Genomic DNA, 26,165 nt, shown 5'->3' on the forward strand with positions numbered 1-26,165 from the left:
TTTACGTGCGTTCGTGGTTATTTCGTTATTTCGTACGTTAGGGTTTTATATAATTTTGGTTATTGGTGCAAATTCTGGTTACCGTGATTTTTATTCGTGCCAGGCCTATATTTTGGTTAATATATTTATTTTATATACGTTTCGGATATATTTGTACCATGGAAATTATTTTTGGTTGTAATACGTTATGGGGTAATTATCGTTAAACGTAAAAATTGCTATTGGTTCGGTATTAAGTTTTATTTTAATTTTCCAATTTAATAGGTCGATTATAATATATATTTCGTAAATATTTATTATTTTACGTCGTCGTGGGAAAAAATTATGGATTATTTTCCTATTTAAATGGAATTTACAATTATTTTGGAAATATTTTGCCCAAAAAATTTCTATATATCGGAAATATTTGGTGTTTAAAATCTGGTAGTTTCCGAAAATTGCATTAATTGGTCCCGTAAAATGTCGAATTTATATTTAAAATGGTAATCCGGGAAATTATATTAATTGGTCGTTTCGGTATAAATCGATATATTTTTTTTCGTATATATATGGGTTATTTTTTTTTATTATATTATATTAGTTCGAAAATATGGTTTTTTTTTCGCTGGATTTTTCCTCCGAATTTTCGTTTAATTTTTGTATTAAAAATTAATTAATTATTTTAATATGGTGGATTTATCCCAAAAATTCCTCATCTAATTTTCCGGAGACGTTTAAATTTGTAAATTCGGGTAATTGGGTTTTTTATCGGTATAATTTCGCTGGTTATCCTATTTTTAGGGATATTCGGTTTTTTATTGCTAAAATTCGAATATTTCGGGGTTTTTATAAATACTAACCTACGTCGATTTTGGAATTATTATATATTATATAATTATTATTATAATAAATAATCCAATTCATTACGTTATATTAATTAAATTATATTTACTGGTAGTTAATGGTATAAAATTTTCGTGGTTTTTTGGTTTTATTTTTAAAATTAGGGGTGTTTTTCTGGTTTTTAGGGCAATTTTTAGCGATATATCTTATTTTATCGCATTTAAAACATTTACCGCTTTTAGGATTTTTACGGGGTTTTTTATACTGTATAATATTAAAATTTATAGGTTTATTATAAATATTATAAATTATATTGTAAATTTAGGGTGTTATATAACGGAATTATTGCCATCCACCGTTATTTTTATGGTATATTAGTTGGGAATATTGGTATTTGCGTCCCGTATTGGCTTGTCGAATTGCGGTAACGAATATTCGCTATCCGTTTTATTTCTTTTATCGGCGTTTATAACTTCGGTTATTGAATTTAATGGCAAATTCGACGTATTTAAAAAAGTTTTCGGATCGGTCAAATTTGGATATTTTATTTTTCATTTTTAATTTTAATCTTTAATAAAATTGGAAAATTTTAATTTTTTCGATTATATTTAACCTTATTATTAATTTTTTAAATTTAACTGTATAAATAAAAGCTAATTTAATTTATCGCAAATTGGCCAAATTTTATTCGGTTTATCGTTTTTTATCGGATTTTTGGAATAAAGAACGGAAGGTGCGTTTATATTTTACGAAAATTGAAAAAATGTCGGTGATTTTTTAACGTCGTTTTTCGGGGGGTATATTAAACCATTTTTATAATAAAAATTCAAACCAAAACAAAGTTCGTTTTCGGAAGAAAATGGCCGCGTACACCACTTTTTCCGTCTTATTGCGGAAAATTTCCAAATAGAATATTTAATAGGTACGTATTTGTACGAAATATTTTTTAAATTATTTAAATATATTATCGAATATGGTTGGGGGGTTAAATTTAAATTTTTCGCATTTATTAAAAAGGGTTAAAATAACGTTAATATTGGTTCGAAAAACCTGAAATCTCTTTTAAAATTGGGTTGCGCGGAATATTTATTCGTGGAATTTTTGGTTGGTTTAAGCAACCTGTCGGCGGAACTGGTCTTTTTCGTTTTTATTATCGTTATCGTTTTTGGGCCGAATAAGGGCTTTTTGGGCCGCCTTGCCGGTCGTTATAAAGGTATTAAAAATATTATTTTTAAAGGATTGGGAAAATATATTGTCGGTAATATTACTCGGTATATTTTAAAGCAAAATATTAAATAAAAATAATTAAAATATTACGATTAAGGTATTGGATAACCTATTTTTATAATAAAATACAATGGGTTAAAACAATTAAACGTTTAATTGGGTAATTGGGAATTTTTAATAATTGGGGTAAAATTATAATCGTTTTTAAATAAATATTAAGGTTAATTAAAATTTGATTGCTGTTAAACAATTTTAAAATCGAATTTATTTATATGGTAATAAGCGTGTTTTATATAAACCAATAATTATTCCCCGTAAATAATTACTCCATAATAATAATTATTCGGGGGTGGTAATTATTTTGCCTATGTGATTATTTCCCTTTAATAATCGGGTTAGGGTTTCTTATTTTATTATCACGTGACCTTGTACCTTTTTTCTCTGTTCCTGTCCGTGGTTTTTGGGGGTTTTGGTTTGGGTTCCCGACACTTCTTCCGTTTTTGCCTAATCGTGTCGGTGTCAACCCTGGTCGTAACAATATATTGGTAAAAAGTGGCCAAGATATAATAAAGCGCTTTTATTCATGTAAATGTTTTAAAATTATCAATTATATAATATTGGAAATCGTTGGTCCTCTACGCTTAGCACCTCCAGGTGGTTCCTGAAGGAGGACTTGTCCCGCCGACCAGATGTTACCCGTATTCGCCTCATTTATAAGTTCACCAGACCGTTGGAGAAAAGAACCTTGAGACAAGGAAAACCCTCTGTAGAATGCCTGCGGAGGTATGACACGCTTTTGGCTGATCGCGAAGAAAAGCCTGTACCAAATCAGCGATCCTGATGGTCGTTACCCCTCTAACGAAGTTCCCAACAAGTGTGTGCTCGATTCCAAAGGGCGGGCAGCTGTTGTCGATGGCGAACCGGGTTATCCTAGTCACACGAAGTGGAAGGAGGTAGAGGGAGCAGGATTCGAACCCAAGTTACATTGGTAACAGCCGTGGCACGTAACCACTGCGCCATTCCCCTCGCGCGATCTCGGCATTAGGCTGAGGGGGGCGAAAGATCCGAGCTCGGAAGAGGTCGCCATAGTGGTGGACTAGATGGGGGCGCTGATCGAGCTGGAGCAGCTGTACCCCCAGGTGGTCGTTTACTACACGCTCACAGCCCGGGCTTTCCTCGAGGCTGGACACAGAGCCAGGGATCCTTTGAGGCTGGCAGAGAAGGCGTGGGTTCAGTTTCAGGGTGAGGGGCATCAGAATGCCGAGGGGATCGAGGAGCTGTGGAGGGAGGTTGGGGGGGGGGGGGAAACAGTAGTGTGACGGCGCGTCTTGTGTGAAAATTTAAAAGTAGTTTTGTGGCATTGTGCCTGGTCGAGATTGCAATGAGAATGCACCTGCTACCTCGAAAGTTTACTGGTTTGCATTTAAACGCTCTTGTCCAAATTAAAAGTGTTTTTCATAAACAATCTATAGTTTAATAACCTGGTCCAATATGGTATATTTTCTATCACCTACTGGCTCTTACTTCGCAGGGCCCTGGTTTACAAACGAAGCTCATAAAACTTGTCAGGCCTCGCTGACCAGAATAGGCTGGATTGCTTCCCTTACCAAAGCCGAAGAAGTCGTGGCGTTCTACTTCCAATCAACTATCTTCTAGAGCTTTTCAACCTTTTCAGGCCCTGAGAAACCGGCAAAACTCGAGGGCGATTATTTATGGTTATTTTGATGGGGCTGGCTGGCGGGCCCGGGCTTCCGGCCACTTTACGGAGCCTCCAGGGGCCTTCCCACATAGCCGGAAGGGGTGTCGCCTTCAGAAGCCGTTTTCTGGACGGGTTTGTTGGCGGACTTAGGAGGCCTCGGTGGACGTGAACCCGGGGGAATATTTTTCTTCCGTGTGATTACCTCCACAAACATCTTGTCCCCGGAATGTCCCTCGGGCAGTCCCACAAAATAACCATGGTCTTCACCGCGCTGCTGGCGGGAGAGTGTATCAAGCTCTTCCAATGAAGGCTTTGTCTTTGGCGATGTCTCTAACCCTTCGTTTCCGGCAGGGATAGGTGTGGCTAAAACGCCAACGACAAGGAAAGGAAACAAGAGTTAGCAAGCATTGTGGAAATGAAAAATTTAAATAAAAAATCAAACTCGTGGAAGAGCCTGAACGGTTAACCGAAAAGAAAGTGTATTGAGTGAATGTTGAAAAACAGGATGGCACTAAGGTTGATAAATTGTAACTTTATATCTTCAAATCTTTCCTTGGGTTAAACGGTTACCCACGAACTAAGAGTTGTACGAGTCACGATTTTCAAATTGAACAGCTAATGTGCATTAATTCCATAGCTCGGTCAATCCGGTGCATAATGCCTTTTTTGTTGGAATAGAAATTTATGCGTTCAATTCTAATCTCAGGGCTCATCCCTGAACGCGAGCTCCACCAATTGAGCGTGGCTCAATTGTGGCTTTGTTTATACCTGCGGGTCCAACCAAAGATCACACACTGTTGATAAAAACACACACAGTATTTTAACTGTATCGCCGTTGCGCGTACAAAGCGTACACAGTGCATATACTGTACAACTACCTCCATATGCGGCGATAATCGACAAGATGTCCTCAGACTAAAACGGGCGCGATCTTTTCGGCCGATTTGATTAATCGAAAAGCCATGTGGCTGAAAGGTACATGGAGCGCCCGGTCCACCCTGCAACGCACGGGGGTCTAGTCTGAGCACTGAGACTATCCATCCCCTTCATCTCCTTCACCGCACAATTTCCTCCCACACCCTACATCGCTCGTATTCTTCCAAACCATCTGCGTAAAATGCCCTGTGCTTTCATCAAACACCCCCCCCCCCCCCCCCCCCCCCCCCTGCCGAAATCGTACTCTCGCCTCTCGTCACCCCACGCAATCACTCCAACCGACGCGTTGGAATACCCCAAAAATAAATTCTCGCCGTAGGGACCATCCGAATGTTCAAACTCGCAATCTAACGAAATGGCAACCTCGTCGAGGTAGAAGGTTGACGACTCGGCGAGTGTGTCGTTCCATTTCCGGTCAAAGGCAGAGTATTCGGACCGGAACCGGTTGTGGGTCGTCAACATTGCGTCTTTAAAATCGTCTATGCGGATGTAGAAAAGTTCGTCTAATAGGTTGGGGAAGCCGGCGGTTATGGTAGATGTAAGGATTGTGGACAGGAGGAGGACTGTGGGAAGCATTTTTGGATGTTCAACTGTTGCTGTCGCTGTTGTCGTGTTGGGTATTTCGATACAAGAATATTATAGTATTAACGAATAGTTTATTTATATCATGATTATAGTTCTAAGGGATATTGCTGGTAAATCGCCAGATATGCACAGATTTATCCAAAAAGTCAAGATCTGTTGTAATGCAGTTAAAGTTGAGTTGACATGTTGCATCCAACGAGGGTCGCTACCCCAGATTAAAATCCCTGTAAAATCCATATCGGAAGCTTGGCCAACACAAATGATCAAAAAACCTGGTATCTTTGAGTTTTGTTACCATGATTCTTTGTCGAGGCGATTGGTTGTGATTAAAAGTTGTGGGTGTTGCCAGGATATGACATGACGTAGCTGGCTGCTGGAGACAGTTACTTGGCTCAGGTCTGTCCAGGGTTAGGGAAGGGTCGCCAAGCAGTGCACTACCCGTCCTTGCCGTCCGAGCCGTCCACTGTTGGGGATGATTTAGTGGGTTAGCGTCTTCTCGATCTGGCCTAGCGTCGCAGTCACCCCACGCCGTCCACTCTTAAGTTTAGTGGCCGTCTCTAGCTTCCCTAGCTCAAAGTGTCTTGTTCCTTACGATAACCTCACGATTCGATTAAAGGCTTGCATATATTTAATTCGCTTGAACACAATGAAATCAATATCCCTCTACTTATTTTAAAGATCATGAGGTCTATAATCGCCCTAAATTGTTGCAGCATCCGCAGGTAAGCGCTAGCTACCCCTCCTGCAGCCCCCTCGCTTCGTGCCGTTGCACAAGGCGTAGTAGCTTATCTCTCCAAAGTCGTTGACGTAGTTGAGTGGTAGAAAGCAATCGGTCGTCGACACACGTTACCCTACCCACGTGGCGAGAAAAAAATTAGATGAAATTGATACAAAATGATAGGCGCGCTAGAGATGTTTAAACTTTTCCGACAACCGAGGGATTGGATGCTGATTACCTAGCAACCAGGTCTAGCGTAGTCTAGACTACCTCCTCGAGTCCAGGCAATCATAGATCTCCGCATTTTTTGTTTTCTGTGCTACAGAGACTGCGTCAACATTTATTGACCTTTGTTTCTCTTCCCTCGTCTTCCTCATATCAGTGCGATTATTTTGTCGCAAGTCAACGTTGATCGCCAGATTGACAGGATGGAAAATAGCAAGGTTGCAAATGTTAGAGAAGGCGGAAGCGGCTCTTCTATCGACGAGGCCCCAATCAACCGTCATGGTACTCCAGACGGATATGATTCGGAGATGGAAGGCCTTACCATCTACGAGAAAAAGGCTCTACTGGTCAATCGCGAGCTAGCAGCTCAAGGTATGGGTCGATACCAGTGGATGGTCTTTTTGCTCTGTGGGTTCGGCTACTTTTTAGATCTATTGTACGTCAAGTCAGACTGTCAGACCTCCGACGGGGTACCGCCCGCTAATCAGCAACAGATGGGCTCAAGCCTTTGGTCTCATCCTTCCCTCGATCAAGCAAGAGTTTGGATTCAGCGCCGTGGATTCGGGAAACCTCAGCACAGCATTCAACGCAGGCCTCACCGCCGGCGCCCTCTTCTGGGGTGTCGTGACGGACATAATTGGCCGGTACTGGGCCTTTAACTTTACCGTCCTGATAGCCAGCATCTTCGGAATTTGCCTCGGCGCACCAGACTCATACAACGGCGTGCTCGTCCTTGCAGCATTTGTCGGCATCGGCGTAGGTGGCAACGTCCCCATCGACACTACAATCTGCCTGGAGTTGCTTCCCCGCGGCAAACGCTGGCTCCTCCCAACCCTGTCCGTCTTTCAACCCCTCGGAGTGATTGTCTGCTCGGCCATCACATACGGCTTCATCCCAAACTACTCTTGCGCCACGGATCTCGAGTCTTGCAAAAACGTGCCCAATGGACAAGCGTGCTGTAGCAAGCAGGACAACTGGGGATGGCGGTACACCATGTTTACGATCGGGTCCATCACCATCGCGGCGTTTATCGGGCGCTTCTTTCTGTTCAAGTTCAAGGAGTCGCCCAAATTTCTGCTCTTTCGGGGTAGGGACGCGGACGCCGTCGAGGTGTTGCAGTATATCGCCAAGTTCAACAAGGTCCCATGCACCATTTCGATCGAGAGTTTTGAGAACCTTGACGGGGACGATGACCCCTCGCCTGGTGTGGAGGGACGGGAAGGTCGCATCGTGTTGGGTTCTGGGGAGAGGCAGAAGGATCTGTCGTTGTTTCAAAAGTTCAAGTTTGAAATGTCGCGACTAAAGGTGCTCTTTAGTAGTCCGGTTATGGCTTGGTTGACGATTTGCGTTTTCCTCGTCTACTGCTTCGACTACGTACGTATTTGTTTTTCTTGCTTCTCTTCTTCCGTGTCTCTACCTCAGCTTTTACTTCTGTCAACGCTAACCTTGCTCCCGCCTCTTACAGTTCGCATTCTCCATCTCCGGCGCATTCCTACCGACCATCCTCCGCAACCGTGGCACCGAACTCGGCCTAGGCCTTCAATGGACCTACCTATCCTACATATACATCAAACTGTTTGGCATCCCCGGAGTTCTGGCCGGTACGACCATCTACAAGTGGCGAAGGCTTTCCATGGTTGTGTCGTCTGCTCTCTTTGGCGGCATGCTGTTCGCATTTACAGCAGTCCACGACGCAAACAGCTACATTGGCATCAGCGGACTCGTCTACTGCTTCCAAAGCATGTTCAACGCTATTCTATACGGCATGACTCCAGAATTCTTCCCAGCTCCTGTGAGAGGGACAGCCTGTGGCGCGGCGTCATTCTTTGGTCGCGTGTTTGGTATCATTGCGCCGTTGGTTGGGGCCAGGGTGTTGGCGGTTAGTCAGAATGGAGTCTTGTATCTGGCTGGAAGCAGTGCTTTTGTCAGTACCATATTTATTTGTCTCATTCCTGCGAGGTTCATTGGTGGCCAGAGCTATTGAGCATGTGGTCAGCAACTGGTGGGGTGGACGGTATATTTTGCAGTCAATATAGACAGTGAGCTTATTAGACACTAGAGAATATTTGTCGGAGCTGAACGAATGTACATGACTCCAAAGCTACGGCTATTTTATCCGATGTGCGTTGCCGAACCATGCAGCCGTTCAGCCTAGCCAGATTAGGTAGCAGGACCAATGTCAGCTCTAGTTTGACGATTTCCCAGCTGATGACGATCATGGTTATCAGCTAGGAGATTTTGTTTTATATGCGTGTGTGTGTCTTTCAGATACGCTAAGCGAAGCTCCAGCTCTGCATGATTCCCGGTAAATATTTTCTCTTCAATCTTAGCAGAGAAACCAGTCACAGAAGCAGCTAGAACATACCTCGTCTATTCACCAAGGAAGGGTTGCTGCCTGCAGCTCCAACTTATGGTATATAGCACATCAACCGTTACAACAGAAAAGCGCAACCATGGGAAGGAAACCTCTACTGCCCAGTCTCAGCCAATGAAATGGCATACCACTCGGTATTTACATCGGTTGAGTGAACCGAATCCACTTCATGTTCGTCACGTGCAGTATTATGTTGTACAACATCCAAATTTGGCTACAAGGTCCGAGGTACGGAACCTCCAAAATAGGCTATTTAAAAAAGGTGCTCACTCGCAATTTATATAGTAGTAGGCGGTTATCGTGATTATTGTTGAGTCCAAATTGGATCTGGATTCATGGGGCTATGAAGCCATTCTCACCATCAAAACTCATGATCAAGTCATGAAAAACTGGGATGCAATACGCCGCAATATAAATGAACTTGTACAATGGGTGAACTTAGCGTGGGGGACAGCTAGATGAACAGATTCACCGCCATGAGGCAAACAAATAACGCCTCTTACCTATGGTGCATCAAGATATCCACAGAGCTACCCTAATAATACTCATTCCTATTCCCGAACCCATCTAACGGCTTCATCAAGTGGAAAAGCCTAGTTGCCTAAAAGCCAGGCAACCAAGCTTGCGCCCAGTCTTTGACAGATAAAAACAAGCAACGCTAAGCAATTCAACGACTCCCGAAACAATGTCCCTACCCGTGTTTTGTATCCGGCAATGATTATCGCCCGGGCGATACACTGGTCCAGTCCCTTCCTTCCCTAGTCATCCCCGCGTTCTGCTAAATCTGGGGTGTAACCGAGATGATATGATTGGCTGGAAGAGAACCAAACCAAAGTATTGTCTATAGCTGCAGTAGGATACGTGCATGATGTCTTACTAGAAATATTTTTATTAGCTAGACAAACCGGTCTCTCATAGGTTTGCAACGTCCGTCATCATTTTATTGGTTTTGATCCTTCGCCACCTTGTCGCCCGCGTCGGCAGTCGATATGTGACGGGTTGGCACTGTCTATTTGACCAGACAAATCAGGGACCAGCATCCGACTAATCTAGATGGATACCCCTTCTTTCCAAAGTGCAGATGCTGAAGCTGGCCAATAATCAGCTGAGACAGCGTACTGACGTTGGGTAATTGTAAATCAGGGCCTTTTATCCTGATGACGGACCTTTTCGATCCTTATTAACTTGCATCCTTTGGTTATGATGCCAATATGGAGGATGGTCCTGTTGCGTCAGGATCTCTCCGTAGTGGCGTGGTTAATATCTTTAGATCTTCTTCAGATACATATATGCCTCTGTTCAGTTGGATAGGTTCCTCTCTTCTCTTCCTCCAGTCAGCCTAGTCTCAACACCTGCCTAGAAATCAAATCACATCAAAACCTTACTCCTCCACCTGTCAAAATGCAGCTCACCAAAGCAGGCCTCTTCCTAGGCGCGCTGATCGCCGGCGCGGCTGCCCAGGGTGTCGGTACGCAGACGGCCGAGAACCATCCCAAGATGACGTGGAAAAAGTGCACAGGCAAGGCATCCTGCACTACCGTCAACGGAGAGGTGGTCATCGACGCCAACTGGCGCTGGCTGCACGACAGCAACAGCAAGAACTGCTACGACGGAAACAAGTGGACCGACTCTTGCAAGACGGCTAGCGACTGCGCCACAAAGTGCTCGCTAGAGGGCGCAGACTACAGCAAGACGTACGGAGCCTCGACGAGCGGCGATGCCTTGTCGCTCAAGTTTGTCACCAAGCATGACTACGGTACCAACATTGGTAGTCGGTTTTATCTCATGAATGGATCTTCCAAGTATCAGATGTTTACTCTGATGGGAAATGAGTTTGCGTTTGATGTGGATCTTTCCACTATGGAGTGTGGACTCAACTCGGCCCTGTACTTTGTTGTAAGTGTTTTGCGTGGTGAAGTGGGGAAGTTATTGAGGCATAAGCTGACAGATTTATAGGCCATGGAGGAAGACGGTGGCATGAAGAGCTACTCTAGCAACAAGGCTGGTGCCAAGTATGGAACCGGTTACTGTGATGCTCAGTGTGCTCGTGATCTCAAGTTTGTTGGAGGCAAGGTAAGTGCACTGGATCTAGTGCTTTGTACTATGGTCACTCTCTTTGACACTGACCTGTTCCCTTTCAGGCCAACGTTGAAGGGTGGAAGCCATCATCCAACGATGCCAACGCTGGAGTCGGTCCATATGGCGCTTGCTGCTCCGAGATTGACGTTTGGTGAGTCATATTCTGTTGTACATATTTTGTTAAAGATAGCATATGGTACTCATACTAACAGCATCTCAGGGAGTCTAATGCCCATGCCTTTGCATTCACTCCTCACCCTTGCACCGACAACAAGTACCACGTCTGCCAGGACAGCAACTGTGGTGGCACATACTCTGACGACCGATTCGCTGGCAAATGCGATGTAAGTCATTAAAACAGCACCAGACTACATGATCAATAGTGCTCACCATTATTATCAAGGCCAACGGATGTGACATCAACCCATACCGTCTGGGAAACACCGACTTTTACGGCAAGGGCAAGACTGTCGACACATCCAAAAAGTTCACGTAAGTCTCCATACCTTCAAGCCTCCGATTCCATCCAGGCTAACCTCCACCACCAGCGTCGTCACCCGCTTCGAGCGTGACGCCCTGACGCAATTCTTTGTGCAAAACAACAAGAGAATCGACATGCCCGTCCCAACCATCGAGGGTCTCCCTGCAACCGGTGCCATCACGGCAGAGTACTGCACCAACGTCTTCAACGTCTTCAACGACCGCAACCGCTTCGAGGAGGTCGGAGGATGGTCGCAGCTGCAGCAGGCCTTGTCTCTTCCCATGGTCCTCGTCATGAGTATCTGGGATGACCACTACTCCAACATGCTCTGGCTCGACTCGGTCTACCCTCCCGAGAAGGAGGGTACTCCAGGAGCGGCCAGGGGCGATTGTCCGCAGGACAGTGGTGTTCCGTCTGAAGTCGAGTCGCAGCATCCTGGCGCGTAAGTTTTTGTCTCTTGATGCTGGCTATGTCAAAGTTGATAACCTGTGCTGATGTTTTGATAGTACTGTCGTCTGGAGCAACATTCGCTTCGGCCCTGTCGGGTCTACCGTTAGTAAGTAAGCCCTGATAGTAGTCAGGCAAGGTGTGAGACTAATCTGTTGTAATTATTACAGACGTTTAAGCAGCGTTTTTGGAAGAAAGAGCCGTCATTCCCAACAGCCCAAAACTACTTTCTTCCCTGGTCTCTCAGATTGTACATATCTCCAGGTCTCAATCTGCAAAATCGTTTCAATGTACTTTTGAATACTTTGAGCGTCATTCGTTGGTCTCGAATGTTAGATCGTCATCCTAAATAAAAACGATTGCGGCCAATTACTTACATGAAAACACTTGGAGGGACTGTAGCAGAGCTGTAGGAGAAACTCATGGGTTGGGATCGATCAGCTTGGCCTGATACCACCTTGATGAATCCCTTGTTTTGACTGGTGGATAAACGCCCAAGGAAGCCAAGGACGCAACTCACTTACCCTTGAGACAGTAACATTCGGGCAAGACCTTGGTTAATATTCGCCGACCTACTCGGACGTCGCCGTCTATCGCCCCCAAGGTGGGCTTTTGCCGTACACCATCTTCTTCAAAGTTCCGCATGTTGCATACCTATAATTTGAGAATGGAGGACCGTTTGGCAACCAATTGAACCCAATAAAAAGTCTTGGCGCATGAGCTGGCAGCTCGAATCAATATTTTTAATTCTCTTTTGGTAACAACCTCACGTGTGATCCTTTCGACCGGAACGGACCGCCACTCGAGAACGACCTGTCGCTGATCGGCCCCGAAAAAAAGCGTGGTCGGGCACCTAGTCAGCAACAGGGTTGTAGCAAAGTGTCCAACTAGCATCATCCATCAAGAGAACCAAGAGCGACATCTTTTTGGGTCGGACGTTACTTTCTGAATTGAACCTGTTTGTGAAGTATTTGCATCAAATTCAGACCCCATTTCTTCCTACTTGGTTGCACCGCCATTCGTATCTGCCTGATCTTCCTGCGGCGCTGAAGCGAAGGCGGTGGGGGCCAAATGATAGGCGTCAAAGCAGGGCTGAATGTGGCAGCCATTAATTCCTGATAGTTTTTGGGGCAAAGTCAAGTTGCTGGGTTTTTTTTTCTTGTCGTTGGAAGCGCCCGAATTCTCTTGTCAACTGGAGACTGCTGTGGCGCGCATTGCTCAAAGGGTTTCACGCTATATCCAACCCTTTTTTTTTCTCCCCAAATGAATCTACTTGTATTCGAAGACTGTATTGTCTCATCGCATATAAATCTAGTCAATTTGTATAGTTTTATCAAATCTTACTCGCAACAGTCTCCCATTTTCGCTCTTCTGTTCCCTTCCTGATCTACTTCCAACAAAGGCTAGTTTCTCCTAATCTAGTTCTAGTGCTCGTAGCAGCCATGGTGAAAGCACTCAGCGCCAAGATCGACGCATTAGTCAAGGAATACGACAACCGACTGACTTGCATGGATGGCACCACGGCCAGAACCATAGAGGTCAGAGAGCTTTTCGTATCAGACGTCTGGCCTCGGGTTGAGGGTGACTTCAAAAGAATGCTCGAGCTTTTGAAGCAGTTTATCCAGCAACGCCTCGACGCCAACAACCTACCGGGCAAGGTCGAGGTCCGAGCCAAGGAAGCCAGATCGATAGCATCCACCCTCGTGCGCCGAGAAAAAGAGTTCGACATACACTGCCACAGCATTCGCCACGTGTTTGAACAGATGCATGATCTCGCCGGCTGCAGAATCGTGTTGCAGTCTGTTGATGATCAAGAACGTGGTGTGGAGCTCGTCAAGACCGAGTTCTGCTCCAAGAAGCTACATGTCGAGATCACTGGCAAAGGAGGCAGCTTATGGCCGGTCCGGTTTGGGGCTTACAGGTCAAGTAACCACCGGGTTGGGCTTGGGGCGGAGGCAGCTGATGCCTTGACGCGCAACTACAAAGACGTCATGTTTGAGATCCAAGTGACGGACTGGATTCAAAACACCTGGAACAAATATGCGCACAAGATACTCTACAAGGGACAGTTTGGTGAGCCTTGCAGAGTCACACAGCAGCTGGTAGACCTGCTCAAGGGAAACCTCACCTCGCTCGACGTTGTTCTTAACTCTATCCACGATGTCCTTCGCGCTTCGAAGCAAAGGTTTGCGGGCGTGGGTCCCAATCATCAAGCGGCCATTGCAGCGAATTCGGCATTGGAGGTCCTGGGTCCTGAAATGAGAAATGCCGTTCAAGAGGTCATCAAGGAATGCGTGCAGAGCGTGGAGAACGAGTCCTTTGCTCTACCAAAGACACAGGGGCTACAGTACTGTAGAGACCTGAAGAAACAACAGACAGAGGTAATGAGGTAAGTTTATCTTCAGCTTCACCTTGTCACACTAATACGGAACCACATCTAGAGGCAGATCTACTGCAATGTCCTACACTAACATTTATCAAAATTAATCTTGTCTGTTTTAGTGCATTTGTCCACGAACTTAGGCAGGAGATTCTTCGCAACCGTTTTGCCGCCCGCCGCAAAGCAATGATCCAAAGACTCAGCAGCATTTCAAGCTCTAGAGACGCCAAAGACATGATCTCAGCCCCAGAGCCCGGGACAGGAGAATGGTTCAAAAATCATCCCAGCTACAAGACCTGGTTAACAAGCAAATCATCCAGTCTGCTGTGGGTCTCGACCGAAGCCGGCTGTGGTAAATCGGTCCTCGCCAAACAGCTCGTAGACAAGTTGCTGCCACTGCCAGGCTCGGACTCTAGGGTAGTCTGCTACTACTTTTTCCGAGACGATCTGGACAACTCCAAGGCTGCCCCTTCAGCCCTGCGCACCATGCTCCACCAGATCTTTGACCAAAGAGAGGATTTGCTCACCAACGACCTTTTGGAGCACCTTGAAAATGCGGGTGACACCATGTCCGAGTCGTACGGACTGCTCTGGAACAGCCTCGTGTCGGTTGCAGAGCAAGAGAATGGTCCTGAAGTCGTGTGTGTTTTAGATGCCTTGGACGAGTGCGCGAGCAAGGGCCGTGACACGATAACAAAATCCTTGCGAGAGTATTACGGTCCCACCGACAACAGTGACGGCGGCAGCGGCCAAAACAACTACGCACCCCAACTTGGCAGGCTAAAGATCCTTTTGACCAGTCGTCCTGAAGAAAGCATCAAGCGACAACTGCGCTTCATGACCTCCACCATTGGGCCACAGAACCGACATGTCTGTCTTCATCTGCAGGGGGAGGGGGAGGAATGGATACAGCTGATCGAGAAGGACATCAAAATCGTCATTGAGAAAATCGTACTCGAGCTAACAGAGGACCTAAGCCTCACAACTGAACAGGAACAAGCCCTCCGCCTCAAGCTTTCAGAAAACAGAAACCTCACCTACCTTTGGGTCAAGCTCATGCACGACTATTTGGCAAACCAAGACGACATCCTAACCCCTGGGGCATTCGACCAAAGCCTGCAGACGTTGCCGGTCGAGGTGGATGAGGCTTATGAGAAGATACTGCACCGCCGGCCTAACCCCTCACAGACGAATAACGTCTTGAGGATACTGCTAGCGGCGTATTGGCCACTTTCACTACAAGAGTTTGCCATAGCCTGGGCGGTAAATTTCACAACTCCCCGTCCGGAATGGTTGCAACAAAGAATCCCGCCGTTTGCGCTTCAAGATGTGAAGCCTGCCTCTGAAGAGCAAGCAAGGAATCACATCAAACGACACTGCGGTTCCTTGGTCATAATTGTGGACAACAAAGTCAGCTTTCTCCATCATACCGTCAAAGAGTTCTTGGTATGTCTGCCGAGTCTGACGATTATGAGCACCGATTGCATGGTACAAAGTTGGAAACGTTCAATTGACTTGGACGAGGTTCATCACGACTTTTTGAACATATGCGTCAAGTATCTCGCCAGCATTCCTTACGGGAACCATTGGAATATAAGCTTTGAAGAAGTCGTGGGTAAATTCCCATTCTTCTTTTATAGTGCACAGCTATGGCAGTTTCATTGGGAACAATGTGCTCGAAGGGAATTTTTTCAAGCTACTATCAAGGATTACATGTTGAGTCTACAGTACAAAGGAGTTAACAGAAGATTCTGGCATGTTTTACGGTATAGGGTGACGAGATACTAAGGACTAATTTACCTCATTTTAGCCAGATATTTCTTAACTATATACCCTGTAGCTTCAAGGCTTCCACAAACATGCGTGGATCCGAGTTGATGATTTCACCTGTGGTTTTCTTTTAATACCTTGCGGATTGAACGGGGCCGTCGTCGGTCCAATATAAGGCATTCCAAAACCCGTCGCGGGCGCCCACGGGGGCCCATGGGCCAAAAAATACCGTAACCCACGGGCCCCCGTTTTATTTGCACGTTGTGGGGCATGTATCTTAACACTAACTTTAGTCCAATAAATACAAACTCCACAGTGAAAGAAACCGCGGGCTCGTGGGCTGTTGGCCCACGGGCTTTTCAAATAAGGTTTCGGGCCCCCATGGGCGGGTTTTGGAATGCCTTAGTCCAATACCATTGATTTAAAGATCAGTCCTTTGTCAAGGGAATGCCTGTTAGCCTAGGATCCTCATCAAACTTCAATACGATCGTTGCATCCACGTATTGCGGTTTAAAAAAAACGCAGTCGTTTTTCGCTGTAACTATGACACGCGTGAAAGGCGACAGATGATAGAAAAACTGCCTCGCCATCCATGAGTCCATAAGCAGAACATGGACCAACAACGGAATATGTGCGATCTGAGGTCGGTCTTAAAAGCATAGGCAAGTCGCAACCCCGAATATACGACATTTCCTGTAACACATGTCAAAAGATTCATTCAAAATTCCCAGAGCTGTCAAAAGAGCCGCAGATGAGCAAGGTTCAACCCTTTCATGACGCTATCTGGCGCGACTCCAAAGTACTGCCCGCCATCCAAGCCAATGTCAGATTCATTCAGAAGTCTGGAGAACTCTGATGACAGTCTGTTTTTGAACAAGCTACCAAGGGCTCTCTTTGGGAAATTTGAGATCAGGGTGGTCCAAGAAAGGTCGTTAGTGGCCTCAGCCTGCGAAAGAGGGTCTTTCCGTCCAAACCTTCAAGATTTATCCCATCCAAAAGGAAGTCTTATGTTTGTTTAAGCTACAGGGGCTTTTTGATGATTCCTTTCTCTCATATGGAAGTTTGGCTTGACGGATCTTTATTCACGGAGGATTATTGTATGAGCTCGGAAGCAAATCAAGTAGGGGAACCTCTTCATTCTTGGAACTCACCGGCTGGTATTGATATCTTGCTATGGTATGTTTTAACAGTAGTCAAGAATCCCAAGTAAGGTATTGATTTTATATCAGTGCAAGTACTACATGAAGCTTAATTCTGACAGTAAATGGTAAAGAAATCAAGCACGCCAAAATAAGGGAGGTAATATATATCAAGTATGACTTATCAGATTATTCGATGTTGCGAAAACTCATATCAGTAACTGATTTAGTCGACTACCAAAGAGATGGGTAACCTATCATTCACGAACAAAGTTGAGCCTCAATTTGATAACAAGGCGTAATACGTACCCTGATGTATTTTCTAATCACGTGTATTTATACTAGCCAATCGCTTGAAATGCACATGATCTAGACGTTCAAATGGTCCAACTCCAAAATAATAACCGGCAAGCTATTTTTTTTCACTGGTTCCGTGATATTTGTCACGATTTAATTGACCAAATTGCGAAAATGGCCCAACTGTGCTAAGCCTGGGCGTCTTCCCCGCGTAATCAGCCACCAAACATACGTGCAACTTGCGCTCCTAAAATGGAAAGGAGTTATAGATCGGCCTGATTAAATGAAGAAACAAGATGTATTAGAGGACAGACCAAAATCATCTGGACAAAAACAAAAGAAATTGGATCATGTAGTACGAGATTCACTTGTCACCAGCAGTATGAGTATACTTCTTCAGAGCGTATCAAAAAACAAACCAAATCCTTTAATTGATCAAAATTAGAGGACTTGGAATCTACGTAGTGCAAGAATGCCAAGCCAGGCATTCGTTCTCCGAAAACCAAGGGACCGCGTCGGTGCGTCCACTCCATCTCAGGTGTAGAGCTGGCTACAACTGTTTCCCTCACTCCCCATAACACACCCGAGAGCCTTCTAGGTTTATTTGCTGCACGATCCTCCGGTGGCACTAGAACCTTCCTTGAAAGTGGTCCCCTTGCAACAAGCGCTGAATCCCGAAGTGGCAGCGTCGGCCTGGCGATCAGGTTAGCTTTGGTTCGACTCGATGCCAGCGCCCGGCTAAGATTTTGTAGGTTTCTTCTTAACCATAGACTTACACTAAGTGACTTGAATTGACTGTTGTTGGAGTAGTCGCAAGTTCCGTCGGATTTGTAAGTGCCTTCCAAAACCTTTCCGCTGTAACTCGCTGTAACGCAGCATGCTTTCGTAATGTCGTTGATTGAGCTCTGGTCAGAGGCCTTGCCAGCACACTTGCAGGTGTTCTGTACCGAAATATGTTAGAATAATCCATGGCAGTAATTTTTATGGTTTGTAAAAGTGACCAACCTGAGCGAGAACTGTGGGGATAAAAGCAGCGATGGCAAGGATGCTGATGGTAGAGAACTGCATTTTGAAGATGGATAATCGAGATGATTGATGTTGAAAAGAGTAAAATGAGGTTTGTCAAAAACCAAAGTGAAGAGAAGTCTTTGTAGATGCGAGAATGGTTGCCTGTAGCTGTGAGAAGATGTGTTTGTTGATGGAGAGAGATAGTGGACGATGAACAGAGATGTTGCCGCAATTTTATACAAGTGCCTCACCACCGTTTTCATCATTAATAGCAGAAATAATGATTATCAAAAGGACGCGTAAGTACACAAAGTTTCATCACGTAAACCAATTTCTTGGCCATTCCAGTTTGGCAATTTCCAAGTCACGATAGCGTAAGCAAAAGTTTACTGACTACATGGTTCATTGACCGTGTAATGGACTATAATTAATGTCTTGTACCAAACTATCACGTGGATTATCATTTTTACACCAGTTTGCGTACGTAGTGTGACCGCGATCAATGGAAAAAATAGATTTTTACTTCAAACGACATCCATATGAACCAGAATTCCCCGAGATCGAGTCGCTACGTTCCGCGGCTAAGCTTCTTGCTGAGTCGACCTATGACATCTGGGTTCATTTACCCGAAACATTTCTGCTGTCTCTGTTGCTGCCTATATTTAGTATCAACGCGGAGGCAGGATTTAAAGTGTTGTCATGGTTTGAACTCCACATTAAGGGACACGACATATATTCGGGACGGTGGCGTGGAATTGTCTCGGGAGCGAATTCGGTGCCGCCAAAGTTTTCGGTGATCCTTCAACAGAAAGCCAATCATGGCTGACAGGAAACAAAATGAAATGTTTCCGAAACTAACGTCCGAAGCAGTTCCATTCATTATTAGCATTAGTATTATTGTGATTTAATTTTCAAGTTCTAGTTTCTCAAACTCATGTGCCCTGGCTCAGCCTCCTTACCCGGTATCTCCCCGGTCGCCAATTCAAATAATCTCCATCAGCCGGAACCCGTCCTGGCATGCCAACATTGAGCCCAATTTCTGCCTCAATTTCTCTCTTCTTCTCAATAATTTCCTCTAGTAAGTCCTTCGTCAAACCCCATCCTGTGTCAGAAAAACCCGCCCGACCGTATTCCCACGGTGCCATCGACAAGGCGCAGCACTAGGCCCTCGTCGTGTCGCCAGCTGTCCCTGTAGGTCCGTCAGACCAGGATGCATATCTGCGGATCTATCATGTCATACAAAAGAGCTGGTTCTCGCCAGTCGAGCTGGACGGACAGCTTTCGACTAGGTGCTTGCTTTGCATCCTGACGCCATAAGATCGGAAACAATCCGCCTAGTCCATCATTGTGGGTGTACGGAACAGTGCAGACAAAGGCCAGACTATGTCTATAGCTATTGATGGTAGTATTTCAGTTTCTGCGTCCGAAGATCCGTAGTAAAAGACGTCTCGAATGCACATTTCACAACTGGCGCCCGAGCCCTGGTGAGGACTTTCGCTATCTCTTTGGCTGTTAGCCTCGATGTCTGGGGTGATGAAGAAGCTTCCATCGTATGAAAATCCGGACCAGCTCGGAAACACTTGGGCTGGGCTCCTCCAATTTTCAGTTTCCTGAAAGGTCTTGGGTATCCGTCAACTGTTCTCTCATCCCTGGAGAGAAAGAGATCATCCAGCAGCCATCGCATCTAAATTCCGAACGAGCACCACTTATCTGATTTATGCGTCACAGACATACGGTAAAAGTCTTTAACTATTCTCAACAGCCTCAAAGTGTCCTCTTCACCATGGATGACAGAGTGCAAGTATCCACCGGCCGCTGGCTAAAGAGACCAGATATCCTCGCGGACCTCGTCCCAGGCTGCTGCTATGCTGACATACGAGCTTGAGGGCTGAACTCGTGAATACAGTCATCCTGGCCGATTGCTCCTCCATGGTCAAAATCTCATGATCAAGGGAGGTGATTTACAGCCGCGAGGATAGTCGAGGATGCCGCCAGAGGATTTGTCCCGATATGTCGTGCGGTCTGCAATGCACAGATGTCCCTTATCCACATGCATCTTGAATTCGCATCCCGCCGACTTGGATTGGTCTTGGACAATGAGCTAGCAAGTGCTGTGCTCGTTTTGATATAACTCCAGGAAAAGAAACACCTGACCTCTCTTCCAGGATTCAAACCAGTGCAGGCATAGTCCTGGAGGCGACAGCATAAGATGTATTCACCGTACCAGAGGACGCTATATGCCAAGGCATTGACACCAGCTCACTATGCGATTGCAAGCGACCTGCACTTCGGCTCCAACGGAACGTTCATGAATAAGCGCGCCTGCATCCGCGATATTTCAGATACACCTAAGCTTCAAATGTAAATTACGTAAGTGTCTCATCGTAGGTAGACTTCATCCAGCGTCGGTTCGGCGTCGGCCAGGTTGCGGCGTTCTGGAGACAGCTCCAGCGCGTCCAGCGCTCTTTTGCCGTACCTTGCGAGTTGGAAATCGTGAAACAATGTGGAATGATTGGCGGCGGCAAATCGTGCCTCCTCCGAATATCCACAACATTGCTGGGGGAAGAAGACCCCTGCCCGCGAAAATATGCCTTCTTTGCGGTCTTTCCCGTCGCCGTGCCGCTTCCCGTCCCGCACTCTTACAACCAAGCCGCACACATTTGCAACGATTTGCTCGCTATAGTGGGTTACTAGAAAGAACAACCCGTCCAGGGGCCGTCGACCCCCGCTGCGTTCCGCATCCTCCTTGACTTCGGCGAACTCCTGGGCGTCGTCAAACATGATCATGACGCCATGCAGCTGGCCATTGCTCGGCAAGGGATCCTGCAGAGGGCGGGCCCAAGCCTGGAAGCCCCACCTATAGAAGGTATGGGGCAGCACGAAAATGGGAACGAGGACTCCCACGAGGTGCAAGGTGGCATCCTCGACCGCTAGAGGCCAGCCAAACCTGTCCATCTTCCCGATCGGCGGCGGGCTCGCCAGACGCGTGAGGCGGTCGCGCTGCGGGCCTGCGCCAGGCACATAACTTACGCCGTAGCTGCTGGCCCAAGACCATGTCGGGATGAAACGGTCTCCTTCTACAAGAGGGTGCCCTCCCAAGGTGTTTGCCTTTCGAGATCCGATCTGGGTCGATGGCTGCCATAATATCTGGCACAAGAATTGGTTCTGTTCTGTTGTCAGCGATGGCTGGTACCAAGTCCCACAGTAATAGCTGCCAAGGACGCTGGCCACCATGTTGACCACCCCTGCCAGTGCGACCATGCGGTCCGACTCGATGGTGAAGTCGGAATCAGAGTATGGACGGACGAATGTGAACCATTTAACGAGGGATAGGGCACGCTCTTCAGAGACCATTGTGTCTGCGCCGTCACTGGTCGTCGCTTCACCAGTTGCCCCGGGAAGAAGGGTAAGGCGATTCGAAATGTTTGGCTTATCTATAAATGAAGGCATCCCCTCCGGGTACGTCTCATTGCACATGGTAGTGGTGCAGTGCCACCACGCCTGCGTCGCAGTCATGTAAAGCGTAGCCGGGGCGACGCATAACTCCTGATGTACCCAGCCTCTCCCCAGCAGAATTGTATCCGTCACCTGGGACCCATAAGCTTGGGTCGGATGCAGGACAAACGTTCCACGCTCTGGAAGTAGGGGATTGCCGAGGGACGAAACGACCGGCAGCAGGGGTCGCGGGCGATCTCGTGTGATTATCCCCTCGCAAGCCGTGCTGGCGTCTGTCGCAGCGATATTGATCAGAGCTCCGCCATATATATCGCCCATCATACCGGCCTCTCGCTCCCAGTCGGCTGCCGAATCCTGATAAATACAAAGCGAGTCAATCCATAGATATTTCACCCCCAGCCAGGTGCAAATCTCCGCGGCGTCCTGGAATGCTCGGGGCAGACATGCCAGGGGAACGCCGACGGTGAAAAGTTCGTCTGCGTTTTCTCGCCGGAGTTTGGGTGGCTCCGATGTAGTCCAGCGGTGGCTCAAAGTGATGTATGTACCTTGCAACCCTATTTCCGACAAGTCACGGAGCAGCAGTGACGTGTTGGAAATCTCGAGTACTCGCCGCGGCTTGAGGCGGTGGGCACTCCGGTATTTTGCGCATTGCCAATGGGCTTGACTTTGGCAGTTTCCTACCCAGCAACGGACGAGGTCTGCTAGTTTTGATGACTCAGGTTTCGGGTAAAACGACGCGCCGATGGGTTTATCATCTAAACAAATGTTGGCTATAAACACCCAGCCCAGCAGGTGTCTGTAAAAGGAACATCCGACTTACACGGAGCGGCTACAAATCCCAAGTGGCTAGTTAAGGAACGCTCTTTCATTCCTACCCCATCGGATGAGCATATCATGAGCGTAAACAAATCCTCGTTAATGCCTTTGTTGCTCTCGTCCCATCTATCATTATCCCAAACAGCGCGGCCCATCCACCATTGTGTGCTGCGGGGACCCCCGTCGCGGGCACCTGCAGCTGGTGCGAGATAATAGCAGAGAGCGCAGCCGTTATCAGCCGCGGCTTCTAGGCCGCCAGCGTGGTGATGAACAAAGGAATCCTTTGAGAAGTAGCACGGTTGAGGCTCGGGATCGGGATGGGCGCTGAAGATGGCTCTGCAAGCATCGCACAGCGCCGAGGATCGCGCGAGCTCGACAAGTGAGGCTTCATCATGTAAAATGCCATTTGTGCTTTCAACTTTGGATTTCATTGCTGGCGCGACACGTCAGGTGATTATGTTGGTTGAATTGAGGGGTGAACAGGTTGCCAGCGACGACCCCGCTGTCAGCCGTCCTTGACACGGGTGAGATTAATCGCATCGTGTCGGTATGGGGCTTCAACCAATTTTACCCCCACTTTTAAACGCGTTATACCAATGCCCCCATTGCAATGTTAACCAAATTACGACTGCTTCTATTACCTAACTACAGTAGACGTAATAAACACTTGCTGTATTTCTCGTCGTATTTCTAAGGTGTCAGAGATATTATTGTCGTATACAAAAGCCCGCATTCGGCCTCAGGATTCCAAAAAGAAAAGAAAAAAGAAAAAAAGGCGCACAGCGGAAGTAATCCCACTCCAAAGGATATATTTCGCTTAACATAACTTTTGAACGCTATGCACTCTTGATTAAGGGGTCTATTAGCTTGGTACGTACTATATTCGTGAGGAAGAAATACCCATAGGTAAATAGGTTATTTGACAATTCCTGCTTATATTTAGCACAAAGTTCTATATATATATATATTAACACAAATAATGTATAATTGTATTGTCACTATAATTAAATTCCAAAATATTAACACTTTTGTTGTATTTTGAAATTGTTCCACTTGAGAGGCCCCGTTTAAAATCCTCCTTTTGTTTTTTCTTAACTGTAAGTAGATTAAAAAAGAAGAATTAGTTAATTTGTATAAATTGAGACTTTGGTATAAGGATTATAAATAACCGTATTTAACAGCTGACTGTGGATACGTTTATGGGGTATTATTATATTTTAATATATAATTATAAATCGCAATAATATAAGTTAGTTGAAATAAGAGGTAGTAATATTTATTTAATATAGCAAGTAAGGGATGTTATGTAAACACGCATTCAAAATAGTGGATAGAAGATAACGGTTTAATTTCGTTTAAAGTTAAACCCTGTATTATACCTGTATTAAAACTAAGACAAACGGTTCCTTAAGCATATAATGCTCTTAAATTATACATATAATTTAATTTACTTAAATGGCCAAGAAATGCCCCCACTTTATTATATATAAGTACAATATATCTTAATTGAATCTCTTTCGGCTTCGCCGTCAGGTATATTTCTGTATTTCACTATTACGTCCTTGACACATATAAAATTAAATTTACTTCCACTCATTCGAAAAGCCTTTTTCCATTTCTCATACCACATCCGTTCACTTCACCTTTCAACAACCCCCATCCTCTTTTTCACGCATTTCCTCGAGGTAGTAAAATTCCCCCCTTGGTTTTTCATCTTTAAATTGCTAACAAAAAGACTACAGACAAAAGACTTCGCTACCATGCATTGCCAAACCGTCTTTTTTACCATCGCCCTTATTGCGACTCAAACCATCGGCGTTGCGGCGAAGAATTGTGAAATTACCATCCTTCAAGGCGAATCAAGAATCGGCTTTGTGAACGTTCCATCTTCAGGGAAGGTTAGAGAAAACATCCGAAATTGGTGGTACACTATTTCATGCGATGAGGATTGCAATCCCAAGATCAGCGGATTCACCTATACGGTGGAAAAAGCATGCTGATAAGGGTTTGCGGAGGAATTGGCCTCGTTTCCTCTCATATGGGGTGTTGCATAATCCCCTGACATTCAGTTTCCTGTCGATCAATATTGTTATATAAAATACGTTGGGAGGTTCCTTTTACATGGTCATTTGGAAACCCCCCGGGTTTTAAGATTGGGTGGTTCAAACGGGGCAAACTTGGTTCCATACAGAGATATTAAACTGATTATCCATGCTTCTAAACACGAGAAAAGACAAAGAAACTCTCGGCTATTGATATGAGAAGCATTGCTGGAAGCCTGGAACATACCCTTATAAAAATAAGTGGCCACCATATTCAATGACCGTAACACAAGGAGAAGATAAAAACTCCTAGTTTTGGAGCTGCGGGTGACTTTTGTCTTTCCACTGGCCATCAAATAAGGGTTCGTGACAACATCTATACCGGGAAATAAAGCCGCTAGGCCAGCTTGTTAATTTTATCGCATTCTTTTTGTCGTTAGAACACCCTTTTGCCCACTCCTCACGATTTCTACCAACGGAGATCTGGTAGGGTCTGCCCCGTTCCATACCCACAACCACAAGTTCATATCCCGAACTCAAGCGAGCAGGTGTGAATTTAAATCTTTCGACTTTTCAACATTGCTATACACGTTGATGAAGCATCGCCTACATTGGATAGGTTGCTCCTGCTCCAAAAGCTAACGTATAAGCAGCTTTTGGCCTACGTTGAGTCCAACTTCACCGTCTTTGGCCGCTCGTAGTCCGAGGGTACTGCAGTGTTATGCAAGTAGTCCTAATAAGCAAGAGTGTCCTGATACGTGGCGAATTTGGGTAAGCGAAGGCTTGTCCGCTCCCTGCGCTCCATGGCACGACGTCGTGGTCGGGGACGTCATCGCGACATTTAAGGGCATTCTGCTGAGTGGTGTGGCTTGGGTAGCTCTCGCTCTGGACAGCCATGCCTTTTTACCGTTCTTGACATTTTCAAGCCTTGTAGGTGTCAGGGTCTTTATTCTCAGTATCGAGGAAGCTGGGTAGTGGTACAGGGAATGTGCTTTGGTAAGATTTGGTGCTGGATTTGGCTGTGGTGATATTTACAGCAACATGTCCTTTGATAACCTGTAAGGTTTATTCCATCGCCTATATTTTAAAATGCATAATTCACAGTCCTGCATTCCAACCTAATCCTTTGCAATGGTATGTCCTGATCCGTTCGGGCATATTGATAAACCTTTTGCTGGACGCAGCTGTGATAGTTTAGTTGATATGACAGCAGTCATTTTCTTGATGGCATCTAGTATGCATACTATTAACTATTCATCATTCGCACGCCGGGAATGCTATGCACCTTGTCGGTTTTTGCGTCAGCTGGTCAAATTCGTTTCGGTACTCACCGATAATCCTCTCCGGGATAGGCAAGTTCAATGCCTGAAATGGCCCTTTCGCTTTGCCGCAGGGTGACTGTGGTCATGGCTCTGAAGATGTCGTCTCGACGGAATACCAATGATACAAAAAGCCAGAAAACAAGGTCTGTTGAAGGCTCTTTCGGTTGCGTCAACTTTTGTATCCATATCTCTGCAGCCAAGTCGATCGCCTCCCGAAAACAAACCAACGCTCACCCCGGACAACCGCGCAGAAGGATATCAAAGGATGTTCAACGGAACCTCCATTACAATCCCACGAAGGTAGTACAACTATGCACTCCTGGGCGTTTCCCGTACGATACA

The 26,165-nt window shown here is 45.9% G+C and overlaps 6 protein-coding genes across 6 annotated transcripts; 3 read left to right on the top strand and 3 right to left on the bottom strand.

Annotated features, from left to right (window-relative positions):
* Positions 1-3,809: 3,809 nt before the first annotated feature.
* PgNI_09264 (uncharacterized protein) lies at positions 3,810-5,260 on the bottom strand (the record flags this gene model as incomplete). The annotated part of the gene is made up of 2 exons (XM_031129251.1): positions 3,810-4,111; positions 5,008-5,260. 2 exons carry the CDS (start codon positions 5,258-5,260, stop codon positions 3,810-3,812), a joined length of 555 nt encoding a protein of 184 aa, XP_030977795.1.
* An 888-nt stretch (positions 5,261-6,148) lies between these two features.
* On the top strand, positions 6,149-8,352 carry PgNI_09265 (uncharacterized protein). Its single transcript, XM_031129252.1, has 3 exons — positions 6,149-6,648; positions 6,671-7,586; positions 7,678-8,352. Exons 1-3 carry the CDS (start codon positions 6,416-6,418, stop codon positions 8,194-8,196), a joined length of 1,668 nt encoding a protein of 555 aa, XP_030977796.1. The 5' UTR covers positions 6,149-6,415; the 3' UTR covers positions 8,197-8,352.
* Positions 8,353-9,914: 1,562 nt separating this feature from the next.
* PgNI_09266 (uncharacterized protein) lies at positions 9,915-12,316 on the top strand. The gene is made up of 8 exons (XM_031129253.1): positions 9,915-10,482; positions 10,543-10,659; positions 10,728-10,816; positions 10,886-11,009; positions 11,069-11,157; positions 11,214-11,588; positions 11,653-11,702; positions 11,764-12,316. Exons 1-8 carry the CDS (start codon positions 9,988-9,990, stop codon positions 11,769-11,771), a joined length of 1,347 nt encoding a protein of 448 aa, XP_030977797.1. The 5' UTR covers positions 9,915-9,987; the 3' UTR covers positions 11,772-12,316.
* A 719-nt stretch (positions 12,317-13,035) lies between these two features.
* PgNI_09267 (uncharacterized protein) lies at positions 13,036-15,761 on the top strand (the record flags this gene model as incomplete). Its single annotated transcript, XM_031129254.1, has 2 exons — positions 13,036-13,982; positions 14,096-15,761. 2 exons carry the CDS (start codon positions 13,036-13,038, stop codon positions 15,759-15,761), a joined length of 2,613 nt encoding a protein of 870 aa, XP_030977798.1.
* A 2,018-nt stretch (positions 15,762-17,779) lies between these two features.
* Positions 17,780-18,247, bottom strand: PgNI_09268 (uncharacterized protein; the record flags this gene model as incomplete). The annotated part of the gene is made up of 3 exons (XM_031129255.1): positions 17,780-17,872; positions 17,956-18,120; positions 18,185-18,247. 3 exons carry the CDS (start codon positions 18,245-18,247, stop codon positions 17,780-17,782), a joined length of 321 nt encoding a protein of 106 aa, XP_030977789.1.
* Positions 18,248-20,566: 2,319 nt separating this feature from the next.
* PgNI_09269 (uncharacterized protein) lies at positions 20,567-22,914 on the bottom strand (the record flags this gene model as incomplete). Its single annotated transcript, XM_031129256.1, has 2 exons — positions 22,464-22,914; positions 20,567-22,398 (listed from the first exon to the last, which is right to left on the bottom strand). Exons 1-2 carry the CDS (start codon positions 22,888-22,890, stop codon positions 20,567-20,569), a joined length of 2,259 nt encoding a protein of 752 aa, XP_030977790.1. The 5' UTR covers positions 22,891-22,914.
* Positions 22,915-26,165: the final 3,251 nt, after the last annotated feature.

This window comes from Pyricularia grisea (genome assembly GCF_004355905.1).
Source record: "Pyricularia grisea strain NI907 chromosome Unknown Pyricularia_grisea_NI907_Scaffold_7, whole genome shotgun sequence".
Classification (NCBI taxonomy): domain Eukaryota; kingdom Fungi; phylum Ascomycota; class Sordariomycetes; order Magnaporthales; family Pyriculariaceae; genus Pyricularia; species Pyricularia grisea.

Coding starts and splice junctions, on each gene's coding strand:
- PgNI_09266 (XM_031129253.1), top strand. CDS start 9,988: ATGCAGCTCACCAAAGCAGGCCTCTTCCTAGGCGCGCTGATCGCCGGC. Junction 10,483..10,542: donor ACTCGGCCCTGTACTTTGTT/GTAAGTGTTTTG, acceptor ACAGATTTATAG/GCCATGGAGGAAGACGGTGG. Junction 11,589..11,652: donor GAGTCGCAGCATCCTGGCGC/GTAAGTTTTTGT, acceptor ATGTTTTGATAG/TACTGTCGTCTGGAGCAACA.
- PgNI_09265 (XM_031129252.1), top strand. CDS start 6,416: ATGGAAAATAGCAAGGTTGCAAATGTTAGAGAAGGCGGAAGCGGCTCT. Junction 7,587..7,677: donor TCGTCTACTGCTTCGACTAC/GTACGTATTTGT, acceptor CGCCTCTTACAG/TTCGCATTCTCCATCTCCGG.